General features: G+C 46.4%; 1 protein-coding gene across 3 annotated transcripts in view; it reads left to right on the forward strand.

Moving 5' to 3' along the window:
• Nucleotides 1-17,098, forward strand: part of PYGB (glycogen phosphorylase B) — a 57,522-nt gene that overhangs the window by 17,906 nt on the left and 22,518 nt on the right. For all 3 annotated transcript variants that reach the window (XM_023625957.2, XM_023625958.2, XM_023625959.2), the window contains 5 exons: nucleotides 7,564-7,642; nucleotides 10,024-10,127; nucleotides 13,886-14,017; nucleotides 16,040-16,151; nucleotides 16,576-16,658. In XM_023625957.2, coding sequence (XP_023481725.1) covers nucleotides 7,564-7,642; nucleotides 10,024-10,127; nucleotides 13,886-14,017; nucleotides 16,040-16,151; nucleotides 16,576-16,658 — 510 coding nt within the window. The remainder of the gene's footprint in view (nucleotides 1-7,563; nucleotides 7,643-10,023; nucleotides 10,128-13,885; nucleotides 14,018-16,039; nucleotides 16,152-16,575; nucleotides 16,659-17,098) is intronic.

Below are 17,098 nucleotides of genomic sequence, written 5' to 3' on the forward strand. Positions count from 1 at the left end.
TGGATGCCGTCTTTTCTCAGCCTGCACCAGGGCCTCCGTCTGGAATTGCCAGGATGTGAATACACAGCACTCCTGCCCTTTTGCAGTATGTGGAAGGGTCCCCACCAGAATTGTCCCTCCTCCCAGCACTTTCCACTGCCTCTGCTTTTGTCTGATTTTCTTTGGGGTGGGAGGTGCTCTGGGGGCCTTGTTGGAGGCGCTGTAGTGTGAGCCTTGCACCGCTGTCAGCCCAGCCTTGTGGGGGCACCTGTCTCCCCTCCAGGACTTAGTGATGAGGAGTGTCTGGGGTAGGTCATTTCATTTAGCACAATAAAACTTTGGAACAAAAATTTGACTCCTCAAAATAGGGATCTTATGATCAAAGGTACCTAAAAAGATAGAGGGTATCCTGGCCAGTGGTTTGTCATTTGAGTTCCATCTGCTGAGCATGAACGATCTAACATGTCTTTAGGGACTATAGACACACAATAGCTTAGCTCTTCAGTGGGATTGATGGGTGTGTAAAGTGTTTTCTTTTTTAAAACATTTTCTCTTTAAATAGTTCTTACAGATAGTAAAGATTTTAGGGAATGTTTATACCATACATAGGCAAGATTTGTTTGTAATTTTTTTTATAGAGATTGGCGCCTGAGCTAACATCTGTTGCCAATCTGTTTTTTTCGTTCTTCTTCCCAAAGCCCCCCCAGTACATAGTTGTATATTCTAGCTGTAGGTCCTTCTAGTTGTGCTGTGTGGGACGCCGCCTCAGCATGGCTTGATGAGCGGTGCTAGGTCCATGCCCAGGATCCAAACCGGCAAAACCCTCGGCCACCGAAGTGGTGCATGTGAACTTAACCAGTCGGCCACGGAGTGGGCCCCTGTTTATAATTTTTATTACACAAATAATGTGTAAATTAAGAAGCTTAGAAAATACGGGAAGCATATGTCCTTTTAAATGTTGTACGTTTTCTTCCTTAAAAGTGTATCTCCCTTTCTGTGTAGCTTTTAATTAATCTTGTGTTTGAAAGGGTTTTATGATGGTGGAAGCTTTAGTGTCTCTAGGTACGCATTTGCTGGGCCCATCTAGTCCTGAGGCAGGGTACAGATGCTCTAAATGGAAACAAAAGAGGATGCAGGGCTTCGACAGGCCTCCTCCCCCAGGCCCCACATTTATGATGTAGCGTCAGAAATAAAACAGGGCACTACTGCATCACACAGGGTTGGGGAGGAGTTCTGGGGAGCCATTTACACTAAAGCTAGAGCTTCGGAAGCAGCCACTTTTTCCTGATTGAGCTATCAAGGACACATTTAAAGTGTTTTCAGGAGCCAGCCCCGTGGCCGAGCCGTTAGGTTCACGCAGTCTGCTTCAGGGCCCAGGGTTTCACTGGTTCGAATCCTGGGCACAGACACGGTACCGCTCATTGGGCCATGCTGAGGCAGTGTCCCACATGCCACGGCTAGAAGGACCCACAACTAGAATATACAACTATATACTGGGGCAATTTGGGGAGAAAAAACAGAAAAAAAAAAAGATTGGCAACAGTTGTTAGCTCAGGTGCCAATCTTAAAAAAATAAAAATAAAAATAAAAAATGAAAGTGTTTTCATTATAGAAAATTTTAAATATATACAAAAACTGAGTGACTGTTATCATGAACTTTTTCTGCATGCCTAGTAGTAGCTGGCTTCCCCAGTCATCAAGCCCAACTCAAGGCTTGTCTTGCCCCCCTTGCACCCCACCACTGCTAGATTATTTAAGCCAGTATCAGACAGCATAATATTTCACTTATGAATATTTCAACAGGTGTCTCTAAAAGATAGGGTCATACCATTAGACCCCTGAAATAGCGATAGTTCTTTAGTATCAGTTTTTCAGGCAATGCACAAATTTCCCTGATTGCCTTATAATTTTTTAACAGTATGTTCAGAAACTAAGTTGCATTTGATTGACATGTCTCTTAAATCTCTCTTCCTCTATAGACTTCTCCTCTTTTTAATTTTTCTGCCTTGCAGTTTATTTGTTGAAACTAGGTTTGTCCTGTAGAGTGTCACGCCATCTGCATTTGACCGATTGCCTCCCTAGCTGGGGTTTAACTTGCTGCTTTGTCCCAAGGGTGTCACTCTCACCACTTCTACTCAACATTGTACTGATGGTGCTAGTCAGGGTATTTAGGCAGGAAAATGAATTAGGAGGCATCCAGACTGGGAAGGAAGAAGGAAAACTGTCTCTATTTGCAGATGACATGATCTAGAAAATCCTGAGGAATCCAGTAAAAATGTATTAGAACAAATGAAAGAGTGTGGCAAGGTTTCAGGACACATCGATATACAGAAGTCAACTGTATTTTTATATACTTGCAATGAACAGTCCAAAAATGAAATTAAGAAAATTCCACTTAAAATAGCATTAAAAAGAATTAAACCCTTTGGAATAAATTTCCAAAAGAGGTGCAAATTTATATTCTGAAAATTACAAAACATTGTTGAAAGAAATTAAAGAAGACCTAAAAATGGAAAGACATTCCATGTTAATGGCTTGGAAGGCTTAATGTTGTTAAGATGGCAGCACTCCCCAGATTGATCGTACAGATTCAGTTCAATCTCCACTAAACTTCTAGTTGGCTTCTTTGCTGAGATTGATAAGCCGATCCTAAAATCCAGATGGAAATGCAACAGGCCAGAAATAATTAAAACACTCTTGAAAAAGGAGAATAAAGTTGGAGGCCTTACAGTTCCCAGTTTCAAAACTCACTACCAGAGCTGCAGTGCTCGAGGCTCTGTGTTGTCAGAAGAACAGACGTGCAGATCAGTGCGAGAGAATTGAGAGGCCAGAAATAGACCCTCACATTTATAGTCAGTTGATTTTTTTTCCTGATTTTAAAAAATTGTGGTAAAATACGTGTAACGTGAATCTACCATCTTCATCGCTCTTAATTATAGTTCAGTGGTATTAAGTACATTCATATTGTTGTGCAACCATCGCCGCCATCCATCTCCAGAACTCTTTTCATCTTCCCAAACTGCAATTCTCTATCCATTAAACACTAACTCCCGTTCTCCCCTCCCCCAGCCCCTGACAACCACCGTTCTGCTTTCTGTCTATGAATTTGATACTCACGGTGCCTCATTGGAGTGAAATCATGCAATGTTTGTCTTTTTGTGACTGGCTTCATATATTCAGGGTTCATCCATGTTGTAGCATATGTCAGAGTCTCCTTGCTTTTTAAGGTTGAATGAATAATATTCCATTGAATGTATAGACCACATTTTCTTTCTTTATTCATCTGTCAGTAGACGCTTGAGTTGCTTCCACCTTTTGGCTGTTGTGAACGTGCTGTTAGGAGCATGAGTGTACAAATCTCTCCTCCAGACCCTGCTTTCAGTTCTTTGGGTGTAAACCTAGAAGTGGAGTTGCTGGATCAGATGGTAATTCTGTGTGTGACTTTTTGAGGAACTGCCATACTCTTTTCCACAAGAGCTGCACCATTTTACGTTCCCACCAAGTGCACAAGAGTTCTAGTTCCTCCACATCCATCCGGTTTCACCATCACTTACTGCTTTCTTTTTTTTTTTGGTGGTATTCATTCTAATGGGTATCTCATTGTGGTTTTAATTAGCATTTCCCTACTGATTAGTGATGTTGAGCATCTTTCCATGTGCTTGTTGGCCATTTATGTATCTTCTTTTGGAGAAATGCCTATTCAAGTTCTTTGCCCATTTTTGAATTAGGTTGTTTGTTTTTTGTTGTTGTTGAGTTTTAGGAGTTCTCTATCTATTCTGGATATTAATCCCTTGTCAGATACGTGATTTGCAAATATTTTCTCTCATTCCATAGGTTGCCTTTCACTCTGTTGATAGTGTCCTTTGATGCACAAAAGTTTTTAATTTTCACAAAGTTAAGTTTCTCTGTTTTTTCTTTTGTTGCTTGTGCTTTTGGTGTCCTATATGGTCAGTTGATTTTTTAAAAGGAAAAGAGTGCCAAAACAATTCAATGAAGAAAGAATAGTCTTTTCAATAAATGATGCTAGAGTACTTGAATGTCCACATGCAAATGAATGAAATTGGAACCCTACCTCACGCCACATATAAAAATTAACTCAAAATGGATCAACACCCTAAATGTAAGAGCTAAAGCCATAAAACTCTTAGAAGAATATATAGGGGTGAATCTTCATGATTTGGTAATGGATTCTTAAAAAATGTCAGCAAAAGCACAAGGAATAAAAGAAAAAGTATATAAATTGGACAAAAGTAAAAACTTTTATTCATCAAAGGACATTATGAAGAAAGTGAAAAGACAACCTACAAAATGGGAGAAAATATTTGTAAATCATAAATATGATTAGGGTCTAGTAAGAATATATTAAGAACTCTTGCAACTCAATAATAAAAAGACAACCCAATTTAAAAATGGGCAAAGACTTGAATAGATGTTTTTCTAAAGAAGATATATAAATGGCCAACAAGCGTATGAAAAGATGTTCAGCGTCATTAGTCATCAGGGAAAGGCAGATCAAGACCACAGTGAGATACCGCTTCATACCCGCTGGAATGGCTGTAATCAAAAAGATGGAGAAAAAGTGTTGGCGAGGAGGTGGAGAAACTGGAACCCTCATCTAGTGCTGGTGGGAAAGTAAAATGGTAGAGTCACTTTGGAAAATAGTCTGGCAATTACTCAAAAAGTTGAATCTAGAATATCATGTAACCCAGCAATTCCACCCGAAGGTTTATATCTGAGAAAAATAAAAACATACGTCTACACAAAAAATTGTACATGAATATTCATAGCAGCATTATTCATTATAGCCATGCAGTAGAAATAACCCACGTCCATCAACTGATGAATGGATAAACAAAGTGTGATAGAGCCATACAGTGATAAAAAGAAATGAAGCACTGACACATGCTACAACATGGATGAATCTTGAGAACATTATGCTAAGTGAAAGAAGCCAGATACGAAAGGCCACATATTGTATGTTTCCATTTCTATGAAATGTTCAGAATAGGCAAATCCCTAGAGACTGAAAGTGGAAAAGTGATTGCCAGGGACTGAGGGAAGGAGAAAATAGGGAATGACTGCTAATGAGTATGGGGTAATGAAATTCTGGAATTAGACAGTGGTGATGGTTGCACAACTTTGTGAATATGCTAAAAACTATTAAACTGTTCGCTTTTATTTTTTTTTATTTATTTATTTTTTTTAAGATTTTATTTTTTCCTTTTTCTCCCCAAAGCCCCCCGGTACATAGTTGTGTATTCTTCGTTGTGGGTTCCTCTAGTTGTGGCATGTGGGACGCTGCCTCAGCGTGGTCTGACGAGCAGTGCCATGTCCGCGCCCAGGATTCGAACCGACGAAACACTGGGCTGCCTGCAGCGGAGCGCGCGAACTTAACCACTCGGCCACGGGGCCAGCCCCTAAACTGTTCGCTTTTAAAGGGTGAATTTTACAGTATGTGAATTGCATCTCAAAAAAAAACAGGTTGTTAATAGTGCTCCTTTATGCTCTTTTTCTCTCTTCAGTTCAGAAGCCCACTTCACTGAGGTTTTAGATTATCAATTAGCTACTTTTTGTGCCTCTTTTGAACACTTTCAAACTCAAGGCAAAACGCGCCCTACTAGGCTGGATGTGCCTACAACATTCAAATTAAAAGCTTAAAGGAACAAAACATCTTTCTATGTCTACTTTAGCCTGTCTCTTTTTTTTTTTTTTGAGGAAGACTAGCCCTGAGCTAACTACTGCCAGTCCTCCTCTTTTTGCTGAGGAAGACTGGCACTGAGCTAACATCCATGACCATCTTCCTCTACTTTATATGTGGGATGCCTACCACAGCCTGGCTTTTGCCAAGTGGTGCCATGTCCACATCCAGGATCCAAATGGGCGAGCCCCAGGCCGCCGAGAAGCGGAACAGCGAGCTTAACTGCTGCGCCACCGGGCCAGCTCCTAGCCTGTCTTTATTTAGTTTACTGGTCTCTGAGTTTAATAGATGTTTCATGAATAAGAGGTTCCATGATCAGATAAGTTTGGAAAATGTTGTAGTTAAAATGTTTCTTAACTTTCAGCCAGTAACGTATTATTGGGTAAATTCTGCTCCTGGCAGATACACACCCAGGATATTTTTGGTAGAATACTCTCTTTGAAATTGCTATGGGAATTAAGTCAATATTTTGAGATCCTACTCTGAATCAGTTTATTGTGTGTGTTAATACCGTTCAATTTACGTAATAGACACTAAACCATTTCTTTATGACTTCGATGTTTAGTTATTTTCTCACAATTTTCTTCCGCCCTTTGTAATTTATCAGATTCTCAAAGTGTGGTCTGGAGGTGGCTGGGGCCCTGAGCCTTTTTCTGGGGTCACTGGGTCAGAACTGTTTATCATTCTCTCACAAGGATACGGTGGAGCTTTGCAAAGACTGTATTTAATCGACAGATTGAATGCTTAAGCAGAAAATCAATGAAAGACGTTTGTAAAAATGTAAAACACTGCTACTCTCGTCAATGAATATTTTTTTGTTTTAGAAAATGTTGTTTTTCATTAAACTGTGTTGTTTATGTTAACATATAATGGGTTTATTTTTATTTTTAAATGAATTCATATATACTTTAAAAAAATAGGGCTGGCCCTGTGGCCAAGCGATTAAAGTTCTACACACTCTGCGTTGGTGGCCTGGGTCTGTGGGTTCCGATCCCGGGTGTGGACCTACTCCACTCATCAGCCATGCTGTGGAGGTATCTCACCGACAAAAAATAGAGGAAGCTTGGCACAGATGTTAGCTCAGGGCTAATCTTCAAGCGAAAAAAGAGGAGGGTTGGCAATGGATGTTAGCTCAGGGTGAATCTTCCTCTCACACACACAAGAAAGTTTCTCCATTTTAATTTCTAATTTGATAAATATTGATAGATATAATCCCAATAAACAATGGCTTTTTGGGTCCTCCTGAAAGCAAAAAGTTTGAAAACCACTGATCAAGATAATTATTGTGAACAGTTTGTCAAGTTTAATACACTAAAGCCACGTTAATGGAACAATTTTCTATCTGTCATAACTGAGAGCCTTAAGATCTGCATTCTGGAATGGTTTTAAGTCAAGTGAAGTAGATACGACTGTATTGCTTTCTCCTTGATTTTTAACATGCCATATCTGTTTCGCAAGATTGCTTGAATGTGTTTGGAATGCCACAGGGAAAGCGCTTTTAGTTTTGGTTTAAAAAGATGTCATGTAAATATCATTAGACTGTGTGAAATTAGACAATTACTAAAACCGTTGGTTTCAGAATTTTTAGGATACGTGTTATCATCTGTCCACTGTAAGTAGGTTAATAACCTGGCAGTAAATATCTTTGGCTATTAAACTATGTCACATTTTGACTGTTAATTCTTAAGTAGTTTTGCAGCTTTTGAAATACCTGGAAACTTTCATTTTTGTGCATTTGATTTAACACCAGATTTAACATTGAATTTTCAAGTCTAAAAGAAAGCAGGCTCTAACCTTTGATATAAAAGCTCACAAGCTCCTTCCACTTGTTGCTTGAGGAACAATATTAGGTAACATTAAAATGATGCTTCTGTTTTTATTCACAGTTGGGGTTGGACTTGGAAGAACTCGAGGAAATAGAAGAGGATGCCGGCCTTGGGAACGGAGGCTTGGGGAGGCTGGCAGGTAACCCAGATGCCTGTCCAGGGCAGAGTCTTTCCTGATGTGGTGCCTTGGTGGTGGTCACATGGTGAGACCGAGGGCAGCCGTGCTCCCGTTGCTGGTCGGTCAAGTAAATTGGTCCCTGAGAGTGGATGGGGAAGTGTTTCTCCAGATTGAAATCTTTGCCACCAGTGGAAAAAATAAACAAAAATTATATGTTCTCTTTCACACAAGGGGTGTTTCATAATTATGAAGCCAGCTTGCCATCGTTGGGTAACTGGTGCTGGAAGGGCTTTCCAGTGTACCAGCCACTCTCTACTGTCCAAAACTCAGTAACTGGGAGAAAGACAGATGGAGAGAAGCACAGAAACACGGATGTAGACACAGACACACACACACAGACACGCACACAGACACACACAGTTTGTGAACGTAGCCCAGCTTACAGCCAGCTGGTCCTGCTACAGTAAACAGGAAATGGCCCTCAAATAACAGAGCCGTTCCTTTTGGGTGTATTGCTCTCTTGGACCACCCTGAGCGTACTTAGTATTGTTTTGTTTTTTTTCTGTTTAATCACTTTGCCAATCTTTTTGGGGAGAGGGAGCTGGGTTAAGAACACAGTGACAATAGCAGTCTTGCTGAATTGATTTCACTGTCCACTCGTGGGCACAGTGTTTCTGGGGCAGAGATAAACCAAGTTTTGTGCTGTCCTAGTGTGTGGAGGGGCCCTGGGAGGGTGGGCATGAGCCCTGCCACTTTGCATCACTGCCCCTTCAGGGAATTGTCATTTTGTAAAGGGAGCACACACTAAAATTTATCTGTGGGGTGTGCGTGTTTATGTTTTTAAATTTTAAGTTAAATTCTTCAAAAATTATGAATGCCTCATGTGTTCCTTTTAAACAAAATAGCACTATTTCTATATCTCTATAAAGGATCTGTATAAAGAAACGTTTAGCAAGGCCTGCTCCATCTCCCTGCCCTGGTGTGAAAGCCTGGTGGACATCCTGCTCAAAGGCAGGGCTCGCCTTAGTCTGCGGGTTTAGTTTACGAAGGTGCAATCGTACCGAACACGTTAAGCTGTGGCTCGCTCCCCTGCAGACCACATTGTGGCGTCCAGGCCGCTGGGCAGAGTGCAGCCCCGAGGGAACCCCAGTGTACTGTGGGCCCCTAGGCTTCAGTCCCCTGTACCCCCGATGACATTCTCTTGATGGTGATGGTCTTCCCACTTGGTCCTTTCTCTGTCAGTAAAAACAGAATGTGTTTTCTTGAGCTCCAGGCAAGCTCCAGACCCCTTGGTCTCCTTCACTGGAGCGGCTGCCTAACGTCACCCCTCACCCAAGGTGGTGGCCATCAGCAGGGCAGCCCCCGCCCGTGGCCATCCACTTCAGTTCAGGCCTCCTCAGGCCTTTTGCAGTCTGATTCCTGTCGACCTCCCAGGCGCCTTTCCTGCCACATCTGTGGGGCCCTGGCCTTCCCAGGCCAGGCACCGCCTCTCTGGGCCCCTCAGGTGCCGTGGACTTCTGTTGCCTATGCAGGCCAGGGGCAGCCCCAGCCTATGTGGCCTGAGTGTGGTGTTCCCTCCTGCGAGCATGATTTCCTCAGAACAGGGGCCCAGATCCTGCCTCTGTGGATCTTCTTACGCTCCCTCGGCAGAGGGCTGACGCCCAGGGCTCCGGGCCTGTTTGGTGAGTTGGGCACCTGTTTTATTTGCTGGTGTTTCGTGTGGAGGTTGTTTCTTTTCATTTCTTTTTAATCCAGAAATTGAATAAGCTGCCTTCTGGATCTGTATTCAAAACATTGTGGTTTTTCCCTCAAGGCATCTTGATTGAAATAGGGGCTCAATTTGGTGGCATGCCGCTCCAGCCACTTTCAAGGGGGCCCAGTGGCACCTCGGCCTTGGCTGTTTGCCCTTGTGGATGGTGAAATGTCCATTCCCAGCCCTGGCTTCTGTGCCTTCCTCACTAGCGTGGGGGAGAGACTTTGTGACGTGTCCAGACAGCTTGGACTGTGAGGAGAAGGTGCGTGGTGGGGGGCCTTCAGCCTGGGGCAAGCTCTCTAAGAGAAAGGTGGCAGTTGGGGCCCGTGCATTTAGAGATGTGCTGAGTTTGAGGGTGTTTTCTGTGGGATTCTTCACCTCTTCCCTCCGGTCTCCCCACATCCCCAGAGCCCCCCCAGTGCCACCTTCTTGTCATAGCCCCAGGCTCTCAAGCTGCAGGGGGTGAGAAGGGAGCTCAGTGTTCCTTCTCATGAACCTGAGGCTAACTGGTCCCCACTGAACCACTGGTGCCCTGGCGCCGGCCTCCCAGTGCCTACTTAACGTGGGTGTCTGGGCCTTGCTTCCACTGCGCCTTGCGTCTGGTGATTGTCTTTGATCTCAAGAAGGTCTTTGTCTTTGGAATTTTCAGCCTGCTTCCTTGACTCGATGGCCACCTTGGGCCTGGCAGCATACGGCTATGGAATCCGCTATGAGTTTGGCATTTTTAACCAGAAGATTGTCAATGGCTGGCAGGTGGGTATGGTTTGGTTCTTTCACTCATTTGCAGCTCCCATTCACACAAGGAAAGAGACAGGGGCACTTTAGTTTGTTTTTTTTTACTTTAAACTCCTTCCTGGAGAGACTGCGTGCCAGTCCTAGGGGAAGTGGAGGTTGGTCACATCAGGACAATCCTATGAGCTTTTGTGCAAGCTCGTTGCAACAGCTTCTGCGTGGTGGCTGAGAAGTCTGGTAGGGTGAGACCCAGAGCCTGGCTGGGCCTTACAGGAGAGGCCAAGGAGTGAGGACCCCGTGGTCCATGTGCTGGTTTCCTGTTGTACCTCAGTGCAGAGAGAAGGTGGCCCTCTCTGTTTCACCCCCAGTGGGACGATTGACCTAGAGTTATTAGAAAGAGACTTATTGTAGGTTTTGTTCCCACCTTCTGTCTTCACTCCCTGACACCAGTGAAGGGACGGCACCCTGTGGGGTTAGAGGACAGACTCTGCAGAGAAAAGTGGCCTTTAGAAAGAGTGAGCCTCGTTCTAAAGCATCAAACAGCTAAGTAAGGTGGTCAGGACCACATTGCTGAAAAGGTAATCTCAAAATACAGGCTCAGCATCCTCCACAAGTCGAGGTGGCCATTTCTCTCACGGCACCTCAAAATGGCAGGCATTACTCTTCTACGTGGATGGAGAATAGTATATTTAATATAATTTGGGATCTAAAAGTCACAGGTAAACCAGGGCTGGGTTAGGATCGAAAAGTTTGTAACATAAGGGTAAGTAGAGTCTGAAGAAGGTGACGACTGGGGTGATGAAATGTCCTGTACCTTGGTCGGGTTTGGGTCGTACAGGTATGTGCATTTGTGAGAACTCATCAATAGTACTCTTTAGTTTGTACATTTCATCGTATACATTAACCTAAAAATAAACACATGACAAACTGTACTTAGTGGCATGCATGTTGGCGTGCTCAGTGGAGGAGGGTACAGATGTCTGCAGCTTACTTTGAAATGCTCAAAAAATTATTGGATTGATGGGTGGAAGGGCAAACGGTCAAGTGTAGCACATGTTAACAGTTCTGGAATGTAGGTGGTGGTTGTGAGTGTTCACTGGCAATTCTTCTAACATTGCTGTGTGTTTGAAAATGCTCATAATAAAAAGTTGGCAAAGTAAAGTATGGCTAAAAGTAAAAGAAAACTTAAAACAGATTTGTATCTATTGCTTAATTTATAGAAATGCTCTCTCCAACCTTAAAAAGAGAAATGCACCTTTCCTCCTGGTGCATGCCACTGGTTTCACTCAGTTCTGTGTGTGTATGTGTGTGTCAGACTTACTCCATACTTGTACACGTGTGTTCTTTGAACATTCTGGCTCTTTTCTAGTCTGTTAGTGTATGTGTTTGTAAGACAGAAACTGAGGCTCCTCCTTGCCTACTTGTTGTTATGGTTACAGCAGGAAGGTTTTTTGGTGTTTTCTGTCTGTTTGACCACAGACATTTCTTTCTTCTGGTTCCTTGTTCCTATATCTCTTGCCACCTTGTGTGACAGTTTAAAGACAGTCCTTGGATGACACGTGAGTGGTGAACTCACCCTTCTCCCACCCTGTTTTCATGGGAACCAGTCATTTGGAATGGCTTTAGTTGATTTTAACTATAGCAGAATTAAGTGTGGGCAGTGGTTGCACAGCATCAATGTGGCTAACAGGGGCCACAGGCCAGCCTGCCTCTCAGGAAGGGGGGCTCCGGAGGGGAGACCCCAATGTCTCTTGTACTTGGGAAGATGCTGCCTCTGCAGATGACCCATGGAACCACTTACTGTGTGGGAGATGGCCAGGCTCTGCTGTGGGAGAATCTTACTGATGTACAAGGACGTGCCACCTGATCAAAAGGCAGTATTAGTCCCAGGACAATTGTGTGCTGCACCAAACAGAAGTCCTGTGAGCAGTACTTGGAGAGGTGCATATTGGAGCTGTGGCCTCAGCTGTGTCACCTGCCTACGTTGCAGCCCGTGTGCTCTCTCTCGACTTCTGCTGTGTAAAGACCATCCACAACCCTCGATGTAGCACACATAAAGTTGTTTGTTAAGTTAACTCTCATTTGAGTTTTAGTTAATTTATATTTATAATTCTTCATTCAGTGCCCTACCAAATTATTTTATTCCATTGCTTGCAAGCAGAATAAATTCCACGGGGTGGTGGGAAAAGCATCTCCACCAAATGCGTCCACTCAAAGGATTGTTAGTCTGTGGACAAGAGTGTTTTTGTGTATTTACTGATTTTGAATGCCACTTGGGTGTAGTTTTTGGAAAGTAAGCTGCCTTGAGGAAGGCCTAGCGGAAAGGTGCTGTCTTCTAGAGGGTGAGCGGGAGCTCCCACTACAGGCGCTCTGGGGGAGGCTCGGCCCCGGCACCATGCCGTGGGGCGTCATTTCAAAGCAGTGGGCTTTCAGAGCCCTTCTTTTTTAAAAAAAATAACAGCTTTATTGAGGTGTCAGGTGGTTTTTAATGTATTCACAAAGTTGAGTAACCATCTATTTCCAGAACATTTTCATCACCCCAGAGAGAAACTCTGCCCATTTGTAGTCACACCTCTGTGCCTGATGACTGTTGCTCTGCTTTCTGCCTCTATGGGTTTGGCAGTTCTGCACATTTCATGTAAATGGAATTATACAGTTCTTTGACTCAGCCTAATGTTTTCAAGATTCATTTGTGTTGTAGCATGCATCACGACTTCATTCCTTTTTGTTGCTGAATTCAGGTGATTGTTAATGTCTTTTTACTTCGATGCATTTTTCTGAATTTTAGATGAGTTTGTTTCTTTTCTTTCTTTTTTTTTTGAGGAAGATTAGCTCTGAGCTAACATCTGCTGCCAATCCCCCTTTTTTTTTGCTGAGGAAGACTGGCCCTGAGCTAACATCCGTGCCCATCTTCCTCTACTTTATATGTGGGACGCCTACTACAGCATGGCTTGCCAAGTGGTGCCATGTCCACACCGGGATCTGAACCGGTGAACCCCGGGCTGCCGCATGAATACTTAACCACTGCGCCACTGGGCTTGCCCCTCTTTTTTTTCTAATAAAGATTTTATTTTTCCTTTTTCTCCCCAAAGCCCCCGGTACATAGTTGTGTATTTTTAGTTGTGGGTCCTTCCAGTTGTGGCAGGTAGGATGCCGCCTCAGCATGGTTTGATGAGCGATGCCATGTCTGTACCCAGGATTTGAACCGGTGAAACCCTGGGCAGCTGAAGCGGAGCATGTGAACCCAACCACTCGGCCATTGGGCCAAAGCCCCGAGTTTGTTTCTTTAATAGCCCAAAGTGTTAATTTTTTTTTTAATATTTATTTACTGTTTCTTTGACTTTTTTTTTTGAGGAAGATTGGCCCTGAGCTAACATCTGCTGCCAGTCCTCCTTTCTTTGCTGAAGAAGACTGACCCTGAGCTAACATTCATGCCCATTTTCCTCTACTTTATATGTGGGACACCTGCCACAGCATGGCTTGACAAGCGGTGTGTAGGTCCACACCCGGGATCCGAACCGGTGAACTCCAGGCCGCCAAAGCAGAACGTGAGAACTTAACTGCTGTGCCACCAGACCGGCCCCCAAAGTGTCAATTTTTAAACACATGGCCTTGACTGGAATTGAAATCTTTGCATTGTACACAGGCTGTAGTTTGGTTTCAGTGCGGGGCAGCATCCTCTCGACAGCGTGGTCAGTGCAGGCCAGGACGAGTTCAGCCCGGGCCTAGGACTGTCTCCTCCTTCCTGAGAACTGACCTCACCGCCGGTGCCTTTCCAGGTGGAGGAGGCCGATGACTGGCTGCGCTACGGCAACCCCTGGGAGAAAGCCCGGCCCGAGTACATGCTTCCTGTGCACTTCTATGGGAGAGTGGAGCACACCCCCGAGGGCGTGAGGTGGCTGGACACACAGGTATCCAACCCGAGTGTTCCGGGAAGCCTGGGGCTGAGGGGGCTGCTGCTCGTGCTTCCTTGTCGGTCTGCTTCCCTTTGGGAGTGGGAGGTGTGCTGCTTCCCCCGGGACCTGACTCCAGGTCCAAGCCTGGGAGGGCTTCCTGCCTCATTCGCTTCATCAGGAGCTGTCCAGACAGCAGAAGATGCTGAAAGTGAGGCCACACTCTTTGTGAGTTAACAGGAGCTGTGTTGCGGTTAAAGACCAGCAGTTTGCTGGCAAGTGTTGTGACAGGGACAGGGACAGGGCACTGATCCCGTGGGGACATGAAGAGCCCCCTATCATCTCCAGAGAGTAGGCACTCAACATGCTCCCTCGCCACATGTTCCTGGTCCCACTGGCCTCAGTAGTGTCTCCTGGGTGCAGCCCACCAGTTACTCTGAGCCATCAGAACCCTGGGTTTGTGGAGAGGGGTAGGCGGAAGTCCCAGTGGGGCACAGGCCACCCCTGCCAGGTGGGTCCTGATGGGGGGACCAGAACAAGCGTGGAGTGCTTGGCTGAATGGGGTATCAGGCATAGTAGGTGCAAATGTGGAGCGTCTAGCCCGACTCAGAGACAGCAGAGAGCGCACATCTTGGTGGGTTTAGGGGGCAGAGGGGACGAGCAGGAGAGGCTTCGTGAGAAGAGGGGTAGTTGTAAAGAGTGCGACTTACTTGTCTAATGGTGTGGGTAGGATGAACAAAAATGCGTGAGCCCAGGGGAGTGGGGAAGTCGCAGATGTGCAAAGCTGAGTCATCCAGAGTTTGTGCAGTGTAGGTTTTAAATAGGGCGCATGGGGCTGGAGCTGGCTGGAGCCACGTTGTGGAAGCCTCAAATGCCGTAATTAGTAGTAGTTAATTTGAAAAAGCAGAGAAGGGATCTGGTTTCTAAATGCATGTGCTTGTAGAGGATGAATGTGTCTGTGTGGGTGCAGAGGCGCAGAGACTGCTGCGGCATCCCAGGTGGGATATGATAAGGGCCTTAACCTGGAGGGCTGGCCGTGGAGTGGGAAGGAGGGGGTTGGAGATGCATTTACAGGGCTTGTCACTGGCGTGGACAAGGCCGTGGGGGTCGGGGAGCAGAGGCAGAGGCAAGGACTGAGAGGAGAAAGGAAGGGGAAGATACCCTGGGCTTTACCTTGGCAGTGCCGTTCTGCAGTCCTCTGTGCCTGTCAGAGCTGACTTTGTCTTGGAAAGTTGCACAGTTGCACCGTGAGCTACCATAAGCATGCCTGAGGGTGAGGAGTCCCATCTGGGAGTCCGAGGGCTGGAAGTGACCTTGAGGCTGGTGCACTTCTTCTGTGCTTGGCAAGAGCAAAGCTGATACTTCTGGACAGATGGGAATCGGGAGGGAGCATGGCAGGCCCCATGGGTAGAGAGCAGGTCCCGTGCTTTCAGGAGCAGTGTGTGTGGGCTGGTTTGGTTTCACTGAGGGTTAGAGGTGAAGGCGTCCAACATGGGGAGCCTGGCCACAGACCTTGGAAAATGGAGGACGAAAATAGAAGTCGTCTGTTGGCAGTAGTTAGCTGAGTCCTGAGACTGCTCAAGCAAAGTCGAGTGAGAAGAGGGAAGGTGTGGAGGGCAGAGCACGAGGACGTGGGAGGAGTGGCTGCTAAGGGAGCATGAGCCAGGTTAACACAGCAGCCCCTTGAGGAGCTGAGGAGGCATTCTTAAGTTGATGCCAGTATTGAAGGAGGTAAAGCTAGGCAAGACAGTGTGACCTCGAGAGTGTGGTCTGTCACAGGTGCTCCTGGCTCGGGACATCAGTGAGCTGGGGCTGTGGGCACAGTGAGTGACAGGGCATGAGGGGCGTGAGTGACAGGCGTTGAGTGTGTTTTGGGCAGAAGGAGAAAAGCTGGAAGAGGGTGAGCAGGTGGGCCATCAACAGGGAGGTAGAAACTGCTTCCTGCAAGGCTGGAGGCTGGAGCTGCCCCACCCGGCTTGACCCAGGACTGGGGACGGTATCTCCGGTCACCTCGATTCTGACTGTCTCTCCCTCGACCAGGTGGTGCTGGCCATGCCCTACGACACCCCAGTGCCGGGCTACAAGAATAACACCGTTAACACCATGAGGCTGTGGTCCGCCAAGGCGCCCAATGACTTCAAGCTCCACGACTGTGCGTTCCACCAGCTTGTCTCTGGGTGGCTTGTCCCCAGTTCACTCCACACAGCTCCAGGCCCATCTCCACCCTCTCACTGCTGCAGATGCCACATGGCTCCCCTGCTGTGGGAGGGCAGAGGGCAGGTTCCCCATGAGTACCTGGGCTCCCCAGGGAGGGCCCACAGGACAAGCCAGTGTGCGTCGGCCCCCACGTCCTCAGGAGAGAGTGGGGGCCTGGCGTGCTTCAGGGTGCATGGCTCCCAGCGCAGCTCTGCGGGGTAGGGCGTGTGGCAGGCAAACCAGCTGCTCTGCGGGTGCCTTCTGTTCCGGAGCGCTTGCCCTTGGAGTGCTAAGGGGACGTGTGAGAAACCTCAGTCTAAGGCACCCGAGAGTCTCGAGAGAAGGCTCTCAGGTCCTGACCTCCCCATCTCTGCCCTCAGTTAACGTGGGTGGCTACATCGAGGCGGTCCTGGACAGGAACTTGGCCGAGAACATCTCTAGAGTCCTGTATCCGAATGACAACGTGAGTAGCTCCTAGGGTTAGCTCTTGTCTTTGCCATCCTCTCCAAGTGGTGAAAAGTCAACTGCAAGGCTGGGCTCTCTGGTGGGACTTGTTTGCTGGCCCCGCATTTGTCAGGCGAGCCTGTAAGTGGCCACCAGCGGCCCTCATGTGGCTGCTCGGACTGAGGACGGGCACGACATCCTCGATGAAGTCCAGTGACTCCAAGCATGCCTGTTAAGTGTCTCCTCTTTGCCCTCTCTTCCTGAGCGGATCTTTAGGGAGCTTCTTGGCCTTTCTCATACACCTGCTGCTCCGTGATACGTGGCTGCCCCTTAGGGCTGGGTCTGAGCCGACTCCACATGAGGCCGCCTGCAGGGCCTGGGAGCCCGACAGACCTGAGTTAAGCTGGTTTCTGCTCTTCCAGCACATGATGCCACTTCCCCAAGAGTTGGATGATCCAT

The sequence above is a fragment of the Equus caballus genome, chromosome 22 (assembly GCF_041296265.1).
Source record: "Equus caballus isolate H_3958 breed thoroughbred chromosome 22, TB-T2T, whole genome shotgun sequence".
Classification (NCBI taxonomy): Eukaryota; Metazoa; Chordata; class Mammalia; order Perissodactyla; family Equidae; genus Equus; species Equus caballus.